The sequence below is a fragment of the Sander lucioperca genome, chromosome 13, assembly GCF_008315115.2.
Source record: "Sander lucioperca isolate FBNREF2018 chromosome 13, SLUC_FBN_1.2, whole genome shotgun sequence".
NCBI lineage: Eukaryota > Metazoa > Chordata > Actinopteri > Perciformes > Percidae > Sander > Sander lucioperca.
Window position 1 is genome coordinate 15,358,002 of NC_050185.1, and position 19,716 is coordinate 15,377,717.

Consider the following 19,716-nt stretch of genomic DNA (forward strand, 5'->3'; position numbering starts at 1 on the left):
GGGATGTATATCAACACCCAGATACATTAGTTGGGACTTGGACCAATTGATCCTTTATCCAGAGAGAGACTTAAATTAGGCAAAGACATCCAAAATGTGAGGAACTGAGGAGGGGGCATTATTGACATACAGTAGTAGGCCTACATAATCTGCAAATAAACACAGATAATGGTGTGTATTGCAAAAAGTGATGGGTTCAATAATGTTGTCTTACCCTTTGGCCTAGAAGTTCTTGAGAAAGAACAAAAAAGGTTGTTTTAATAGCTTTTGAAAAGTGTAACACAGAAAGCAATCTGCGAATGTTGTCTCCCACCAGATGGGATTTGGTCATGATGCACAAGTGTCATATGTGTCTCAATCCCGGCGTACATCTTTACTTTAGCACATGAATGTAATGGTTGAGATTTTCTGTTTTAGTTTTTCCTGTTTTATTGTGTTCATTTATTCCCCGTTTCCTTGTTGTTTACTGTCTGTGTTCTCTGTTGTGTTTTACCCTGTTTTCATCCTTGTGTATGTTTTATGCTTCAGTTTCCTGTTTTATTTTGTAGTCTGTTTTCTCCCATGTCATGTCTTGTTTTACTTCCTGCCTTGTATTTTCCCGCCTTTGTGATTGTCTGCCCCACCCTGATGTGTTTCACCTGTTCCTGAGCCCTCGTGTCACCTGTTCCTTGTTTCACCCTCGTTACCTAGTATATTTATTCTCTGTGTTGACTTTGTCTGTTGTCTGATCATTGTGTGTGTATCTCTACCCCCTTTGTCTTGGTGTGCCAGTTTATTTTTGGATGCCTGGTCTTTTGGTTCCTCACTGGTTTTTTGTACTGTTTTTGCCTGCTTTCTTCAGGACTCCTTTTGTTGTAACCCTTTTTATTTTATTAAATCCTCAAGCTCACCACTGCCTTGTTGTCTCTGCATTTTTGGATCTGCCATTTCCCTAATCGTAATACAGAAATGCTTAAGGACCTATGGGGACCCAACGCTATGTAGTATATTACAGTTTTTAGAGTGGGGTCCTTATTGGGTTTAGGCAAGACAGCAAGTAAAGGCATGTTGACATCGCCAAGAACGGAATCCTTTTCAACTGCAGCTTGAAATATATCTAACATCTATTGTCCAAGTTTATCCCTGAAAGTTGAGTAAAACTTGGGGGAAATACTATCTCACCCTGGAGATTTCCCTACTTTTATACCAAAGATTGCTATTTTATGGTTGAGAACCGGTGTATTTTACACTCTCTCGCAACCGACAGTGTTATTGTTGAAAAGGGTTCCTTTAGATAGGCCCTTAGGCATTTTATGTGTTGAAGAACTGATTCACGTCAAAGTCTTGGTCTCCAGGATTGAGACACATACTGTATGATTAAACTTGTGCACCATGACCAAACCGGTTTTGAAAGTTCCGATTAACTAAAAACAGCACAGTGTTTTAATATCACACCTTACCAAATGGTTTCCTTCTTTGGGTGACCGGAAAATTGATATCATGAGAGCTCACCGTATTGGCCCACAGCGGAAGCCTCAAATTAACTTCAGCTGAATTTAGGAAGGGATCTCTTCACAGACAGTAGCCTATAGAGAGAAGGAATGATAACGGAAAGTCTTTTAGTTGTATGTTTGTGAGTAATGCTTTAAGACAGACTCTGAAAAAATGTGAACCCGTCTTGCAAATGCATCAATGTCAAGAACTGAACACTGGTCATGTGACTTTCATATATTAGTTTAAACTTATATGAACTTATATCAAACTCAAATACCAACATACTGTTATCTCTGGTCAACTCCCCACTGGAAATGACTCATCTATGTTCTTATGATACTTTTAATAATAATGTTATTGCTTGTGCTGTGTGCATAGTTTATGAAACTGAGTGTTATTGTCTAGTCCATTCTATTTGTAATTAAGTAAGTACAGTATACCCTTGCTGTCAGGTGAAAACCTTGTACGTCCAAAACTATTGCTTTTCAGGAAATGAAAAAAATCACCTTGTCATTGCTCAAATACTTGTAAAACACACAGGCAGACATAAAGGGTGACCAATACCATTGATTTAAAAATTGGAATGATGAAATATGGAGATACAAGGTTTCTGCCCGCTAGCGACGTTATGTTGGTTTCACAAGTTATATTGTGTGTAAATTTCTACACACTGATTTATGAGACTTAACCCTCAGGAACTAATATCCACAAGGCTCAGGCTTGTTTCTCTAAAAATGCTGCTCTGCTCAGTACAGGTGTGAAACCACTGCATGTCATTTGTTTTCCTAATGCCTTCCTTCACCTGTATGCTATTTATTATATAATATTAGGTGAACCTATCTCTGATAAACAGCCAAATCTCTGCATTCAGTCTTATACCAAATAAAAAGCTCCTGTGATAAAAACAATTAAGTAAACCTGAGGGTCACTGAGTTCAGGACATCTAAAATTAAAGTAGCAAAGTGTGTTAGAAAGTGTCTCCCTACATGGATACACTGTCCCATGGTTACAAACCTTGTTTTCTACATCATATGACTTCAAGTGCTTGCAGCTAAATGGAAAGTCATGGGATTGGCTAGATGAAGAGATATATTTTTAACAAGGCATTTTATGTCCTGTCAAGCTTGTCTCCAACAGCATAATGATTGTTTTATTTCATGAACCGTACTCACCAGAAGAGCTTCGGGATTTTTTTTTTTTGACACGTGCTGAGTCATTTGGCACTTGGCTCGGATTTAGAAGCATGAAGTGGCGGGCACGCTGTTTTTGTCACACCAAAATGGGCCTTGTGTGCTTTGCAATCCAACCTGCAGGGGGTGCAGTCATGGGTGGAGTTGATTTAATGGAACAATAACATCACAAGGATATGTGCATACTTCAGCCACAATGCAACCTTCAGCAAACAATAAATTCAAAGAATTTTAATACCCTAAATATAAGTTTTGTTCTTTCTGTGAAGTCAACTTTATTGTCAATTCTCTCAAAATATGTGCTAGACATACAGAGGAATCGAGAATACGTTTCTCCACGGTGCAATAAGTACAACCTATATACAAAATATATACAATACAATAAATACATTCTAATTAGTGCAAACATGAGTCAAAACCAAAGAGTATAGAAAACTTATATATAAAGCTGCATTAATTGATGTGGCCACTTGGGGCAGTGCAACAAGCTGTACAAATTGACATTTATTACCTTGTAAAGTTGATCAGGTTTTAGCAAACAGTTGCCTATTACACACATCCAGCCATGGAAGAGCAACATTAGCATTTGGAGTCACGTTCCTAATCACCTTATGAATACAATTCCAACATTCACACTCTGTGAACAATGCAATCGCACAATGTGGTGTCAACATAAAACACAGTGCTTTCAAGTCGGAGAGCGGAGTTCACTTCGTGGCGAAAAACCAAATACTTTCAACCAGGAAATGCTTGTTCGTTCCTCGGGAGCAAGGGGGTAAGCGAGCGTCCACAAAGCGTAGCTTAAGGTGATCAGATTTCTGAGACAAAATCCGGGGACATTTTCAGCTCAGAAGCGTAAATACCTCCAAAAAAGGTAATATTTTTATCTTTGTAAAACTTAAAACGGGGACACTGCAAATTTTGTTGCAATTTCAAAACCGGATTACCTGGGAACCGCTTGTTGTACTGATGCATGTGCTGAGTGAAGAGTTTGTGAGATATTTCACAGAGAGTAATGGGTGTACAGAGATTTATGCAGAATGCAAATATGATAACATTTCATGTAAGTTCATTGTTAATTTTCTCGCAAAATATTTGTCACAGCAACTGGCGCTAATATCATTGGAAAGCTTAGATTCTGGTTGTGGTTGTGCCAGACTCACGCCTTTGGCTGAGTCTCTATCTGTCAGAGGGAGAGCAGGAGTGCAGTTGTGAAGAAGTTGGTAATTTCATGGCGCAGATTAACACTTTTGCATGCGCTATATTCGTGTCACATTCTCATTAGGGGCTGAGCAGGGGGGCTGAGCAAAGGTCTGATCCTAGAATCGCCCCTGCTGCTACTTCATACTTGTACTCCACTACACCTCAGAGGGAAATGCTATAGCTAATGTTTACTGCACTACATTTATCTGACAGCTTTTGCTTTATTGCTTCACGCTGGGCTTGTTTCTGCAACAGCTCATTGAGTATCGGAGACAATTAAAACTATTGAGGAAATATTTTCCTTTGACATTGGTCCAGTATTAAACGAGATCACTGCAGTCGGCAATGGCGAAACAAGCTACAATGTAAGTTAATAGGACGTCAATTGTCCAGCTTGTATTTACGTTCATAAAAGTGCTCGTTTTGCCACTGACAGGCTCAGATTAATATTCTTAGTGTCTGACAACATTATGGAAAGGATTTCTAAGGAGGTCGATCTTTCTGTTAGAGTAAGATCCTTTTTTTAAAGATCAAAAGTCTGCGAAATTGCGTCCGCTACACCCACCAGACTCCATGTAAATAAACAGTAATTTTAGCATCGTAAAATATGGACATTCTAGAACATCTCTGAGCTCTGAGCAGCGCTTGCTCTGGCTTAAGCTAGCGCGTGTAGGGTGCGCGAGTCAGCGCGACTATACGTTTGGTCAATGTTTTCTTTCTTTCATTCCAATTTCGGGTCTGTCAGTTACAGTGAAAACCGGGGACATTTCCAGGGACAGCTCCAGCTGGGGACAGGTCACCGAAACCGGGGACGTCTGGTCACCCTAGTGTAGCTCCTATGGCGCCATTTTGATGCTACCTAGCACTCACCTGCCGTTAGCATTCCATTGACTGCCATTCATTTTGACGTAATTTTGACAGCGAATAACTTTACATCTGAAGCATTTACAGACTCTATTTGTTCATTGTTTTTTTCTAAAGAAACACGACAATGTAAAAAGGCTCCATTACCTTGTATCTCACGTTATGGCTCCGTAGCAGGTGTTTTTGTAAAAATAGGCTAACTATTGTATCATAACCACGCGAATTTCTGTCGCATAGTAGACAAATTACCGTACAGTCAAGGAGAAGCTCGCAGGCAGTTTCAACTTACATTAGCTGTTTAAGTTGAATTACTAATGTTAACTAGCATTTTAGTTAGCAATAATTAGCCTGTGCCTATGTTATCTCGTTACATATACCTACGCTCTCCGTCTCTGCAAGATTGGGAATGATTGAGATTTCTCTTGGCACAGCTACCAGAAGACTTACAACTTTCAGACAGGTTGCTCACGGCACATTTACGTCAGCAAGCTCAGTTTGCAGCTGCGCAGTAACGCTCAGCCCTCACCGGAAAAGGGCTTCTAATAGACTTCACTGGTCTTCGTCCAGAGCAACGGGATCTCCATTTCTTTAACTGTCTATCCTTGGGAGTGTTTTAGCCACAATCTTTTTCCTAAACTTAACTTGTCGTTTTGGTGCCAGAAAGGGGGAAATCCCACGCATGCCCCCCCCACCCCCGCCCAGCAAATCACACCCTGCATATAGTCATTTAATTGATTATTACTATTGAAACATTGATTTGTGCAGCTTTAAATTGACGTATAGTGTATTTTATGAAAACAAATATATGCCGTGTGGGGGCACAGGATGTAATGGGATTTGGGATCAGAAGATGCTATGCTTTTAGATCCTACAAAATTAACAGCTATGAACATCATATCTCAGGCGTTTTGTTATTTATGAGTTATTGTGTGTTATTCAATAGTTAATGACTTTATTTAACCAGGAAACGCCACACGTAGATTATAAATCGTTTGTGTGCTGGCCAAGAAAGTAGAGAAATTGTTTGGTCTAAATCAAATCACATTTTTATAATACAATAAATGTCTCAACAACAAAAAGGATGTTCTTGCTTCTTGTGCCCGGTGCCTGTATGCTTGGGAGATAAATAAAGCGGCAGAGGTGGCCACATCTAATGGGGTCTATATGTTTTTATAGATTTGACTTTTGACAAATTTCAATTGTTCTCTTCAGTTCCACATGGAATGACAAATTGTCTTTTGTTTTTATGTCTTTGTCTTTTATTTAAATGCAACAAACCAAGACTTTGCACTGAGTTTGAAACACCAGTTGCTGCTTTAATGAGTGTCACATAAGTTTCACCTTTAGACCTGACTCCAATACAATGTTCACATTGATTTTGTTTTATAACTAGACAAGAACTAGACTAACTAGAAAATATATTTACAAAATGAGTGAATAAAAAATGCTTCATTTTAAATCTGATTCATATTTTCATAATGGCAAAACATGAGTTAAAACCGGAATTTGAAGTTATTAAACATGCAAATATCCTAGGTGACAGGTGAAAACCGTGTATGTCCAAAAAATGTTGTTTTTTAGAAAATGAAAGAAGTCTCATTTGAAAACATATTATTGAGCTATTTACCTCAGACGACGTCAGACAAAATTGCCTCGTCACTGTTCAAATATTTGTAAATCCCACAGACAGACGTAAAGGGTGACCATTAGCATTGATTCATGAAAAAAATTTGAAATGACGAAATATGGAGATGTGTAGGCAATAAAAATGATTTTCCTCCGTAAATGAAATCAAGTATTAGGAGTACAAATCTAGTCAAGAATCCAAAGTAAAAGTGCTCACTTCAAAATGAAATAGTTTTTAATTTAGTATTTATAATTTAGTTTTACTCTCACAAGTCAATAATAGAAAATGAAAACACACTTTAATTCCGTGTATTTTCAGAAAAAGCACTTTAACTAAACCCTTGAGTCTAGTCTGTCACAGCAACCCTTGGTCCAATGGAAATATGATTCCGTGGAGGACCATGTTGTTTGACAGAGGCATTATCTGATTAAATTCCAAGCTTTGACGTAATGGCTCCTTATGCAAGGCACATTACGTGTCCCAAAGCTGTAAACTGAAACTGGAGTGTTTTTTCTGGCTACTCCACATAGCATTCGGGGAGAAAAACGTGCTCTGGTTTAATGGCATTTCTTTAAACCAATCAGAATTGTCATGGGCGGTGCTAAACTCTGAACAGAGCTTCTGCAAAATACTCAGATTGGACAGATAGTCTAGCTAGCTGTCTCAATTTACCCTGGAGAGATATGAGGAGCAGTTAACAATAGTCCTCATTAATCCACCAAATTTAAAATTCCAACACAAAGAAAGCGGAAGGAAACAGAAAATACCATAGACAGTGAAGAAATGGACACAGCGACGCCATAGACTTCGATGGAGACCAGTGAAGTCAATTAGAAGCACTTTTCCGGTGATGGCTGAGCGTTACTGCACAGCCTCAAACTGAGCTTGACGACGTAAATGTGACGAGAGCAACCTGTCTGAAAGTTGTAAGTCTTCTGGTAGTTGTGCCAAGAGAAATCTGTTTGTTCATGGATAAATGTTACTTCATATGAATTCACTTACCACATATCAAAGTATTTCCAATCCATCAAAACGTTGCTGAAATATTTTGTCCCGATGCTTTCATAGACTCTTTATGGGCTTCTCCCTTGACTGTATGCCTCCACGTCCCCCTGATTGCCTGCGAGCTTCTCCTGTACTATACGGTAATTTCTCTACTGTGCGACAGAAAGTCGCGTGGTTATGACACAATCGTTAGCCTATTTTTTTTTTTAAACGGCTGCTACGGGGCCATAACGTGAGATACAAGGTAATGGAGCCTTTTATACATTGTTGTGTTTCTTTAGAAATAAACAATGAACAAATAGAGGCTTTAAACGCTTCAGATGTAAAGTTATTCGCTGTCAAAGTGACGCCAAAATGAATGGCAGTCATGGAATGCTAGCAGAAGGTGATGGCTTGTTAGCCTCAGAATCTCCCCATAGGAGGTATGGAACAATACCGGAAGTGGAACGTCAAGGACATAGACTAGCCTGACCCTAATGTCGTCCAAACACAATTAGTTGCTTTTAAATTTCTGAATTCTGAATTTCTGAATTTCTGAATTTCTGTTTTCCCGAATTTTGAATTTCTATTCTCAAATGGGATTAAAAAAAAAATCCAATTGTGTTACATTGAAAATATTTCCAATTACAAATCCCAGGTTTCAGGAATGTTCTCAAATCAAATGTCAAATCTGTGTGGCTGTATTTGTCCTTATGCATTCATGCAGCGTGCGAGGGGTGAACTGAGAGCAGGGGAACCCACATGCCCCCTCTTCTCCATCTTGAAGACTCCTTCACTTTATATGCTAAAAAGGAAGGAGGAAAAATGATGTCCTCATGTGTACATAAACCTCCACTTTCAAATCAATTACAGCCCTTTAGACACAAACACAATAAGAGGGTCAGTCATTCAGTCCAAAGAGCTTTTTAAAATTACGGTGGCGACCTGAAACTGACTGATAACACAAACAATCAGGGGGGAAAAAGAGGGCTATCACTGTTGAGCAGGACAGAACCTCTGATTCTCTACAGAAAACATGTGTCACTCGAGAGCAGAGATGCTGGAAAGTGATTGGAATTGGGGGTGTTGAAACTGTGGCCTACTCGTTGAATGATGTCAATGCTTATGTTTTTTTTTCATTAGATTAGATTAGATATTTATATCATGTAACAACTATTTTATTAAGATTATTTTTTGGGCTGTTCCGCCTTTATTTGATAGGACAGCTAGGTGAGAAAGGGGAGAGAGAGGGGGAAGACATGCAGGAAATTCTCACAGGTCGGATTCGAACCCTGGACCTCTGCATCGAGGCATAAACCTCTCTGTATCTGTGCGCCTGCTCTACCACTGAGCCAACCCGGCCACATGTAACAACTATTTTAGATTATATGCAACAACATAGCAAAATGACCAATTTGAACAAATACCCCAAAGTTATCACACACAGCAAGAACGCTGTTAACTGCACGCATGATAGAGCGTGACTTACACAGTCGGACTCGTACCAAATCACAATTTGTGTGTGTGTGATATAATAAACAAGTCAGCATATGCAATCATTCAAGGCGGAAGTAATTAAAATCGAACCATCTTTTAATGGTTTAATTTAGATGTGGTTGTGGAGATGCAGCAGTGCCAGATGAGTTTATCTCCAGATGAGTTCATCATGAGTGTTACACAGAGGTGTCAAGTAACAAAGTACAAATACTTTGTTACCTTACTTAAGTAGACATTTTGGATATCTATACTTTACTGGAGTAATTATTTTACAGCAGACTTTTTACTTCTACTCCTTAAATTTTCACGCAATTATCTGTACTTTCTACTCCTTACATTTTTAAAATAGCCTTGTTACTCCTATTTGAGTTCAGTTTGTTTTCATTCCGGCTTGTCATCGTTAAAAAAAAACCTATCCAGATAAATCGCGCAATCCGGATAGAGTGAAGTCCGTGGCAGAGACTCAAGAGCACTTGATTAAAATGTCCCAACCAAGTACCAGCGAGGAGGTTGGTAGCCAGGAAGACCAGCCAACCCTTCTACATCCCTGGCCGTACCTGGAAGAATTTTTCGAAATGGTTGGATTTTTCAACATTAACATTTTAATATAACATTATAGTCATTGTGGCCTTTAGAAAAATGTCTTTTTGTGGAGGTGGGGTAGTGCACGGCCTAAGCTTTTGTCCTTAATGGCATTTTTTCCCCCTTTACATTACTTTTACTTTTATACTTTAAGTAGTTTTGAGACCAGTACTTTTACACTTTTACTTGAGTAAAAAGCTTGAGTTGATACTTCAACTTCTACAGAAGTCTTTTTAAACCCCTAGTATCTATACTTCTACCTGAGTAATGAATGTGAATACTTTTGACACCTCTGGTGTTACAGAGCCAGGTTTTCAGCTGACAAAGCCCTGGGAAAGATCTCTGTCAAGATGCAGGAGACACAGGTAGACACAAACTCAGCTGATTCAGCTATTCCACTTCACTGACAAGTTGACCTTGTTTGTGAAAAATCTCCAATTTCATGGACTGGACGCAGCATCCTCAGTTGGAGGCGTAAAGATGCTGTACCAATGTTGTTTGGAAGCTGAACGAAGGGCAGGTGGGCAGGTGGGCCTCAGTTAGACCTGCGCCCCTTCTGACCTCACTAGATCAAGCGCCTCATGAAATTCTTAAGTTCTTTTAGCGCCTTTACACACTGAAGTGCGCCTTGCTCACTCTGAAGACTTGCCACAGCCTCACAAGACCAAACAGTGCCTCCATCATCAGTAAGCCCATAATATTTACAGTCAGATACCCGAGAGACAATATGGCACTGAAACGCATGTGCAAGGGGTTCTATTATTTCATTCTGTATCATATCAGACTTCCAATTGTGTGTGGGAGTGGCAGCAGTCAGGCTAATGTTGGATAGCGGGAACAGGTTCCCAATTACCACACAGCCATATCAATGTCATCTCTCGTTGCTTGGGTTTAAAGGGTGGGTGGTAGTAGAATTTGGGTTATTTAGATTTTATGGGACTTGGACTCTTGAAAAAAATCCCAAATCCTTTTCTGTGACATTATGAAAACACATGCAGGAACAGGCTATGTGCACCGCAGAGCGAAATGTGATAGCACAGTTTATTTGGTAATGAATCTTGATCAACCAAATTTAAAGAACTAAAAGCTATATTTACCACAAACACACCTAGGCATACACTTCATCCAAAATACCCCAAAAAAAGTTGAAATATTTTTTTTTGTTACATCTAGCCATAGTCCACAATAATCACACTGCTCTCTAATCCTAATTACATGGCGCAGTGTGTGAATTCCTGCTTGTGTGTGTGTGTGTGTGTGTGTGTGTGTGTGTGTGTGTGTGCATGTGCGTGCGTGCTTGTGTGTGTTTGTGTGTGCACACAAAGGTATTCACAGGAGAGAGGCAAGGAGAGAGATTGCAGAAATAATGAGAAAAAGATAAAGATAGATGGATTAAAGATGCTGCATCACACCCTTTGTTTTTCTGTCTGATCCACGTTTAGAAAGTGTCGCGGCTCTTATGTAGTTAACATGAAAGAAACATTTCATCAAATAGGATTTCTTCTAACAATACTTTGATACAATGTTTGCGAGTGTGATTTCCTCGGGACATTTTTCAGTTATTTTGTGAATTGTGAAATCCTGACTTTTACCTTTCACTTGATCATCACTAGGTTTCATGATGATTTCTGGTTATTTACAGTGTTACACAATATAAAACAGCCCTAGCTCTATAAATAAAACTTATTTAGATTCTGATTCCTTTTTTCCCCACACATGAAAAGGCTTTTTCTTTTCTGGCCTCCTTTTTTGTGCATGTGTCATAGCTGTAAGTGGGTTAATTAATCAATCACAAGAACACAGTATTAACATTAATGTTATGCTTTCACCTGAATATGCCTGATTTTATATATATATATATATATATATATATATATATATATATATATATATATATATATATATATATATATATATATACATACAAACTGCAGGAGAAGCATGACGTCATCAGATGTTGGGGCAAACACAAAGTTTGCATGAATTCATTCAATCCATTTTCTTCTGTATTAAATAACAAATACCTCAATGAAATGACCAAAGGAAGAACTGTAAGGTGTTTGTTCCACAAGTCAACAGTAGGCTAAATCTGTGTGATCTGATATTTATTAAAAACATTTTGTTCAGTTACATTGTTTCAACATTACATCGTTTGGCAATCGATCATTGAGGAAGGCATCCTGCTAAGGTGGACCCGGTGTCAGAAACATCAGTTTCGGCTTTCTGGCTTCGCCTTTTAAAAACCGAACTTCACAGAAACACCAGTGAGACATTAGCCTGAACGCACGCACGCGCGCACACACACACACACACACACACACACACACACACACACACACACACACACACACACACACCAGTATTGTAGAAAAATAGAGTGATCACTAGGCCTAATTGAATCCAGTTTCAACTGATTCGAGACTTTTCCATACAAAAAACAATCGCTAATAGCAATCAATTAAGGTAAAGACAAACACAATAGAACAGCCTACAGCCTGCATTGAGGCTTGAACATGACTTTAGGCTATTTGTCAAAGAGTCCTGAATATCTCAACAACATAGTGTGCCTTGTGAGAACATTTGATAGCAGCATCTGGATATTTGCACTGTGAGTTGGACACTAAAGCAGAATGGGCAGAGCCGCAGGCAGTTGAGCATCTTTAACTACACATGGAGCACCGATGTTTGGGAATTAGCCAGATCGTTCCTGTATTGCTCCAGCCAGTCTCTAAGCTCGGAAATCTGGTATCCCTCTGGACCCCTGCCCCCCTGGTACACCACTCTCTCATCCTTTACGATGTAAAGTCTCTCAAAGTAGGCTCCGTACGCTGCGTTGGACGAGTTGTCCATATTATCCACCACCACGTTGCTCCCGGGCACCTGGGCGAGCATCAGCTGAGCGGCTCTGAGTCTGTCCTCCAAGCAGCGGTGCTTGGGGATCTGATACGGCGCGTCCGAGCTCACCCAGCCGTCCGACGGATGCGCCTCCTCGATATATACAACTAAAAAGTCCGCAATGTCTAGGTACTGGCTCACGACGCGCTGAAACGCCGCCAGGCGCGTCATGAATGGCGGTCAGGAGCAGCTTCCAAAGTTAAGGATGAGCGGTCTCTTCCCTTTTATGCAGTCCAGGATCCGGACCCGCCGCCGCTCCTGGACCATCATCACCTCGGTGTTGGGCGCTGCGCGCCCGAGGTGCGCTGATTTGAGAAAGTCCAATTTCTGGCCGTACCACACGGCCCTGAGGGACTCCAAGGTAAACATCTTATTAGAGTCAGAGACGCACACCGGAGGGTCGTCCGGGCTGTCCTGCCTCTCTTTCATTTTCAGCAGTACTTTTTTCCTAATACACAAGAAATCCAGGAGCCACAGCATGAGGGCGGCCAGGAGGAACCGGGGCAGCAGCATCAGGCACAGGGCTGCATGCTTCGCCATTTGGACACCGCCAGGCTCGTGCATCATCTCTTCACCTGCCGATAGGATGCGACTGGGCCAAGGAAAGAGACAACAAGTAGCCTATTTAGTCACCTTTACCCATTGGAGAAAACTATCTGACGCACGCAGGCACTCTTTTTATAGGTACAGCAACATTTGAATAATGGGGGGGGGGGGAGAAAAGAAAAAAACACGCCTCCGATACCCGCGCCGCCCACTCACATGGTGGGGATTACCTCCCGTCCATTCTGGGATTCAAAGATCCAGAGAGAGAGAGAGAGAGAGAGAGAGAGAGAGAGAGATAGCCTGACACGGTCCACATGTGATCGAGAAAACATGGCATGGGTGTTTCTTATTGTGAAACAAAAGTTGGAGTAGTTTTAATTGGCTGGTTAATCGGTTATAAAAGTTGGAAAAAGAAACATTTGACTTAGCTTCATTCTGCCTGTAATGAGTGTAAGAGCCTCTGTGACCACTACATGGCGCTGGATTCATACAGACTCCACAGACTGTCCAGGCTGGATGACTCATTCACTGATCTGCTAGGCCCCTGAACACCTTGGAAGGAATAGAAGGCAGTATAAACCCGCCACCATCACCATCAACAGTTTCAAAAGTGAAAGATATTCAGTAGGCTACGTTCAAGTTTTGTTATGTCCATTTTGTAAGGAAATAAACTCATTTATTGTATTGCCTATTTCCCTAGCCTATCATTCACATGTTTATATTTTTATAAAACCTGATTTGGTATTGTATAGCCTATATTGTATTTTGGATTTGCACCTTATTGTTATTGTTATCTTTGACTTTATCTTTGTACTCCTCACACTGTGTATTGCAACTACTGCACAGCAATTCTGTTGGGATAAATACGGTTTAGCTTATCTTGCTCAGCACCCCTCTGAGCATTATACATACATACATACATACATACATACATACACATACATACATATATGTATTATATAAAAAATTAGCATTATATCTTCACAAAGGTGTATACAGGGTGCGATTTGCTGGGGGGGTCTATATATCCCTGCCTCTGATCAATTGTTTTTTATCCCCGGTGGGGACAAAATGTATGCCCCCCTCAAAGTGATCATCTACTTCACCAATAGCCTAGACAATATATTAATTATATACCTAAAATAGAAGTATTTTAAACCAAGAAAAGCACTGTAACGTGAACAGTCTATAGTGCCATAGAACGATAAAATCCGAGCGGCAGTTGCTGGTTGTATTTAGCCGCTACACCGGCTACCAGCGGCAGTTGTTTAGACGCCAACAGGTGGCTGTGAGCCGGGTATTGACACCGCCAGATGACGGTCCTTTCAGGGGCCATGGTACTGGAGTTTAGCCAGAAAAAGTGAGCATCATGCGGCGATGACAATTAAGTTTAGGCACCAAAACGACTAGTTAAGTTTAGGAAAAAGATCGTGGTTTGGATTAAAACACTCCCGAGGAACTAAAAAACGTTTCCTGGGTGAAAGTATTTTGTTTTTTGTCGCGAAGTGAATTCTGCTCTTCGGCTTGAAAGCGCTGTGTTTTATGTTGACAGCATGTTGTGCTATTTCATTTTCCATTGGATATTGAAGTTCATAAATACGTGTTTTGGCATGCCTGGTCGAGTGGCACTATGTCCATGGTAATGAAAGGGGAATTTCATTCTTTAATGTTTTGTTTTGTTGTGCATGATCAAAAAACACCCCCCCCCCTCAGCTTTTTTCACGAATCGCACCCTAGGTGTATATATAACATTTATTGCAGCTCTACTGCGTTGGATTATATTTTATTGTGCAGTTGCCCAATCTAAGTCACACCTGCTTTGGAAGAGTACATTCTAATTACTATTTCAATGCTAAATTGAATTGAAGAGTCTGACATCTCTGGCCAAATCCAATACAATTGTATACTCTGTGGTAAATTAATCATTTGAAATGTCTTTGTCCTCAACTCATCTTATCCCTTTTTTGGTGTAGTTATCTGTTTATCTGTTTCTAGCATTGTCTCATACTAAATTTCTAGTTTTTTGTCTATAACTTGTTATGCTGCCAGCTTTGCCAATACTCTCTTGGACAAAATGAAAAGGTTTTCAGCCTCAGTGGGAAATTTCAGGTAAATCAAAAGTTAATTCCAAGCAAAGTGGGATCTGAATGTCAGTCACATCCCCTCACCGCCAACGTATAAAACCCCCCCAAGTATTTTAATTACCCTGGGGTTGCCAGGCAACCAGCGGAGACTCAAGGAATTTAGTCTGGCATATAACCCCCTGTAAAACCACAATGTCTGTTTTTGAATAGATCAAACAAACATAAATACAAATAAAACATGTTCATTTGTGAGTTTTAGATTTTCTTTATCTTTGGACAGAGCCAGGCTAGCTGTTCCCTGTTTCCAGTCTTTATGCTAAGCTAAGCTAACTGGCTGCTGGCTGTAGCTTCATATTTACATAACAGACACGAGAATGTCAATTTTGTGAAAAGTAACTTATCCCTTATTAATTCATGTACATATAAATGAAATCCATTCAACATAAAGCAACAGTCAACACACTGAGGAGAGTTGAAACAAGGCTTTAGAGCATAATTCCCATTTTGGTTGTGATAACACTGAACTAAAATTCAGATAGAGCAAAACAATACAAGTGGTAGGACAATCAGATGCGGTGTGAAACAGTTTTTAGTCACGTTTTTTTCCACTTTATGTGAAGGTAAAACTGAAAGTAAGCACAACCTAATTATCTGTTTCAATCTTTCACTGCACAGGAAAACTGTATTTCTGGTTAAACTCAGGTGCAGTTAGAGGAAAACTACAGCAAGTAGCTCAAATTTGAACCAGGAAGTTTGTCTTACCCCGGGGGTTTGTTTAAAACCATCGTCAGACTCGCCCTGTTCACCTTCTTTTTAGTTGTCACTGGTGAGTGTAATTGTTATAAAATAAGAGCCAACCCCCCCCGTAAATTACGCCTATGAACTGAAATTACACATGTAGTTCTCTTCTCCACCTTCAACCACAGCACAGACATCCAGGCTGATAGGAGGCTCCTGGGACTGTTTAGCAGCTGTTGCACTGAAGGCCTCTGGTTTTCAGACAACTTGGTGAGAAATGGCCATAACAAACCAGATGTGCAACAGCCACACGTCTGACATCTCAGCTTCTTTTACACAAACATCTGCGAGTGTGAAGTTGGTCTCTTTAGTAAACAAAATAATAGAAAGGGATGCCAGGTGCCATTCACTTCGAAAGGCCATTAACTGGCTACATTTACTCAAAGAGAGCTGTGATATCAGAAAGTTAGCCACATGTGTTTTACATATAAGAAGCTGAGGTGTCGGTTTTGACCACCCAGTGCTTCAGATATAATAACAAACATGGAGTATCAAGCCTTTAAATTATATCTTAGTTATATAATGCCATTACACATGAAAACTAAAACATTTGTTGCCCTTTTCAAACTGTCACAGTATGATTGTTTGGACAATATATACAAAATAAAGGAATATGTAACATTTAAGAGCTTCAAATTAGATTATAGCTTACTTGTCATCAAAAGAATGTGACCACTTAAGTTACTGACTTTACCTCTAAACATTAAAAAGAAGAAAGTAATAATGTAATCCATATTGATGCCATTCAGGAAAATGCACTCTAGCATTATCTCATGAATTAGTCACAGCCGAAGTTGTCCTATGACCAGAGGCGAGTCTAGAGGGGGGCCCGCCCCCCCTGAAATATGTTTGGCCCCCCCTGATGCCCCCCTACACAATCGATTGGGCTAGAGTGCTGTCAATCTGACAAATTTGATTTCTATTGGATCAGAGTACTGTCACTTTGCTGCCTGTTCTGCCAATCACTGCCTTTACTTTAAACCCACATTGTATGGCTGTTTACTGTGTAACTGTGTACTTTGTTGACATTTTGAGGCCACTTTAGAAGTATATTGAACTCGCTGTAGAGCACTTGTTGCTGTAAGAAATAAAGTGTGTATTGCATTTCTGTTCTGTTTCCTATTATCTGAAAACTGTGTACAGCAAAGTTTTCTTTGTTGAAGTTTGAGGCAAGTTTATTGTAAGTGTATTGCACTTCATTTTTATACAGTTCTGTGAAAAAGAAATCTTCCCAGCCCTTGTCACATGACCAGTTCATATTTCCATGATGACTATCCAAGTTTTTGCCATAAGAGCCCATAGAAAATGTGTATTGTAATTGGATACACAATTTGTTAAAAAAATAAAAACAAGAGATATTAATAATGAACGTGTATTGAAGTGTTTTGATTAGCAAATTAGATTGTGTTGTTCTATCCTATCCAATATTTCATATATTTCTAAGCAGCTATGCCGTATTCTGATAAAATCCCCTGCCCCTCTAATATGCAAACTCCATTCCTTTCATAAGAAAAATAAAGGGCGACAATGGTGCTCATGGAAGTGCACCATAGAGGAAAGCACAGTTCTCCCTCAAAATAAATTGATGACATTGTACAGGGTAGCTGTCCCTCATCTGATGCTTAATAGAAGTTTGGAGATGTAACAGGAAAAGGCCCCTAAACACAGTAACAATGAACTATAAAATAGCTTAGACATAAGAAAAGTAACGTAAAGTCAATCCTGGCATCAAATCAATTGAGATTATGTGAACTGAAGAGAGTCCGCATGAAAGACATTCCTGAAATATCAATATAATTACACAGTTTTGTTCGGGGAAATGGTCTATAATTCCTGTCTCACTGTGGAGATTCAATTCAATTTTATTTATAACACATGCAGGAAACATTTGGTTGTGGTCACTGCTGTAAAATAAGGGTTCACTTAGGCTAATTCTTCTAACTCACTTTGAATCTTCAAGCAACTAATTCAATAAATACACCAAAACATGCAAGTATCTTCATGTTACTGTTTCAGGCATGTCCATTATTGTGACTTTGAAAAATATCAGACCAGATTTTATGACTAAATTATGCAACAATGCAGGGGCTCCAAAGGGTTCACTTACTATTTCTTGGCACTGTCATTAAAATTCTGCCAAACAAGGTGTTCACCATAAAAGTAAGGCACGTCACCCATCAAGTACAAAGAACATCTGATGTTAGCCTGTAATAGAGAAACCATCTAAACACTCTATAATTGCAGCAGTGATCTGGATTAAACCACTGCCGTCTTTCAGTTGTTTACACCCAGGCTAAAGGAAGAAAAGAGCATGTGTGCTGGCTTGGGGAGAAGTCCTGGCCAGTGTCGGTTACTTGTACTGAATCTGATTTTCTCAGAATCATTAGGACCTCTAAGATCAGCCTTGTGTGAGCCAGCGCTCCGAGAGGTCCCCACAGAAAGTCCCATAAGCTCATTAAGTCTAGCAACGATTGTCTTCAAACAAACACTCAAGACATGGGTCCCTTGAATCACGGGCCTCGTCACACACACACACACACACACACACACACACACACACACACACACACACACACACACACACACACACACACACACAAACACACACACACACAAACACACACACACACACACACACACACACACACACACACACACACACACACACACACACACACACACACACACACACAAATACCTTCTAAGTGGTCTAAAGCTGCAGACACACAGACCAGACGGCCAACCCTCAGCAGAAAAGGCAGTTGGACTGATCAGTGTCCCCGAGTTGGTCAAAAAAGTGCCTCGGAACACACCAAAGCGACGAGACGTAATACGTCTCCATAACAGCAGGCGGCGCTAATCTGTATTGTCGCCCAAAAATGAAAACCGGCAGCTGATTGGATGAACGCATCACGTGGGTCTGGTTTCTCCGGAAATTCAAAGACAGACTGTCTGGTGTGGTGGCTTGTTCAGAATACGATCTCATATTGTACTAAAATAGTTCACCGAAACATGTTTCTGAAAACATTTTAAGCGAGAAATAGGCCATGCAGTTGAATCTGTCTTCATTTCAGTTCAACAAAGGTCAGTTTAAAAGATTTTCGTCAGATTTGTAGAGACTCTAGTCATGCTCATTCCGCTCCCCGTTTCCGGGTTAGCACTCTACCAACCAGATTCGTCATTTGAGTCCGACTGCCGGCAGTGCCCACCCCGCCAATTATACATGTCAAATCGGCCAAAATGAAGGACGATGGCCCCTGGCCGATTATTGGCTTGGTGTGTCCGGGCCTTAAGTCTAACGGGCACTTCCTTATGCTGGCACCCTCACACCAATCACCTTTACCTTTCATGAACCTTCGTTCAGTCAGTCAGGGTAGTTTTGCCAGTTTTTGTTAGCAAGTCTCATAAAACATTTTACATCCAAATTAGAACCATGATATTTAAGTCTAATTTATACAGTGTGATCATGCATACACACAATACCATATCAATTCATTAGAATTAGAACTAATAAATCACACAAGATGCAAGACAAAAAACAAAGATAACTAGAAGAGAACTCGGAGAGCGGAAACCTTTGCCAAGGCCAAAATGCCCTATCTCGCAATGATAACAAAAGTGAAAAATAATTAGTGTATCCGCCCCGTGATTCGGATCCGCTCAAAAATGTAATGGGTTCTTCTTTGGCCCATGCTACACCCTTCCACCAAGTTTCATAAATATCGGGCCAGTGGTTTTTTTGTAATTCTTTTCATTAGGATTTTTCTGATTACTGTTACCACATTATTTCCTAGAAAACCCCCACAAAACTCTTTTCATTGCGTTAATACCTCTTTCTCTTTAAACCTCCCAGTCTGCCACCACAATCCCACAGCTACAGCTAATTTTCTCATTCTCAACCACCGGCTTGACAAGTATGGCTCAATGCAACACTGGCGGGTTAGAGCCTTGATTCTGTTTTTTTCTGAAACAA

General features: G+C 40.1%; 1 protein-coding gene and 1 long non-coding RNA gene across 2 annotated transcripts; one reads left to right on the forward strand and one right to left on the reverse strand.

Annotated features, from left to right (window-relative positions):
- Positions 1 to 408: 408 nt before the first annotated feature.
- On the forward strand, positions 409 to 18,843 carry LOC116066330. The gene is made up of 3 exons (XR_004108934.2): positions 409 to 735; positions 17,145 to 17,152; positions 18,833 to 18,843. It is a non-coding gene; the product is annotated as an uncharacterized LOC116066330 (long non-coding RNA).
- On the reverse strand, positions 11,473 to 13,099 carry LOC116066329 (thyroxine 5-deiodinase-like). Its single transcript, XM_031322332.2, has one exon. It carries the CDS (start codon positions 12,880 to 12,882, stop codon positions 12,085 to 12,087), a length of 798 nt encoding a protein of 265 aa, XP_031178192.1. The 5' UTR covers positions 12,883 to 13,099; the 3' UTR covers positions 11,473 to 12,084.
- Positions 18,844 to 19,716: the final 873 nt, after the last annotated feature.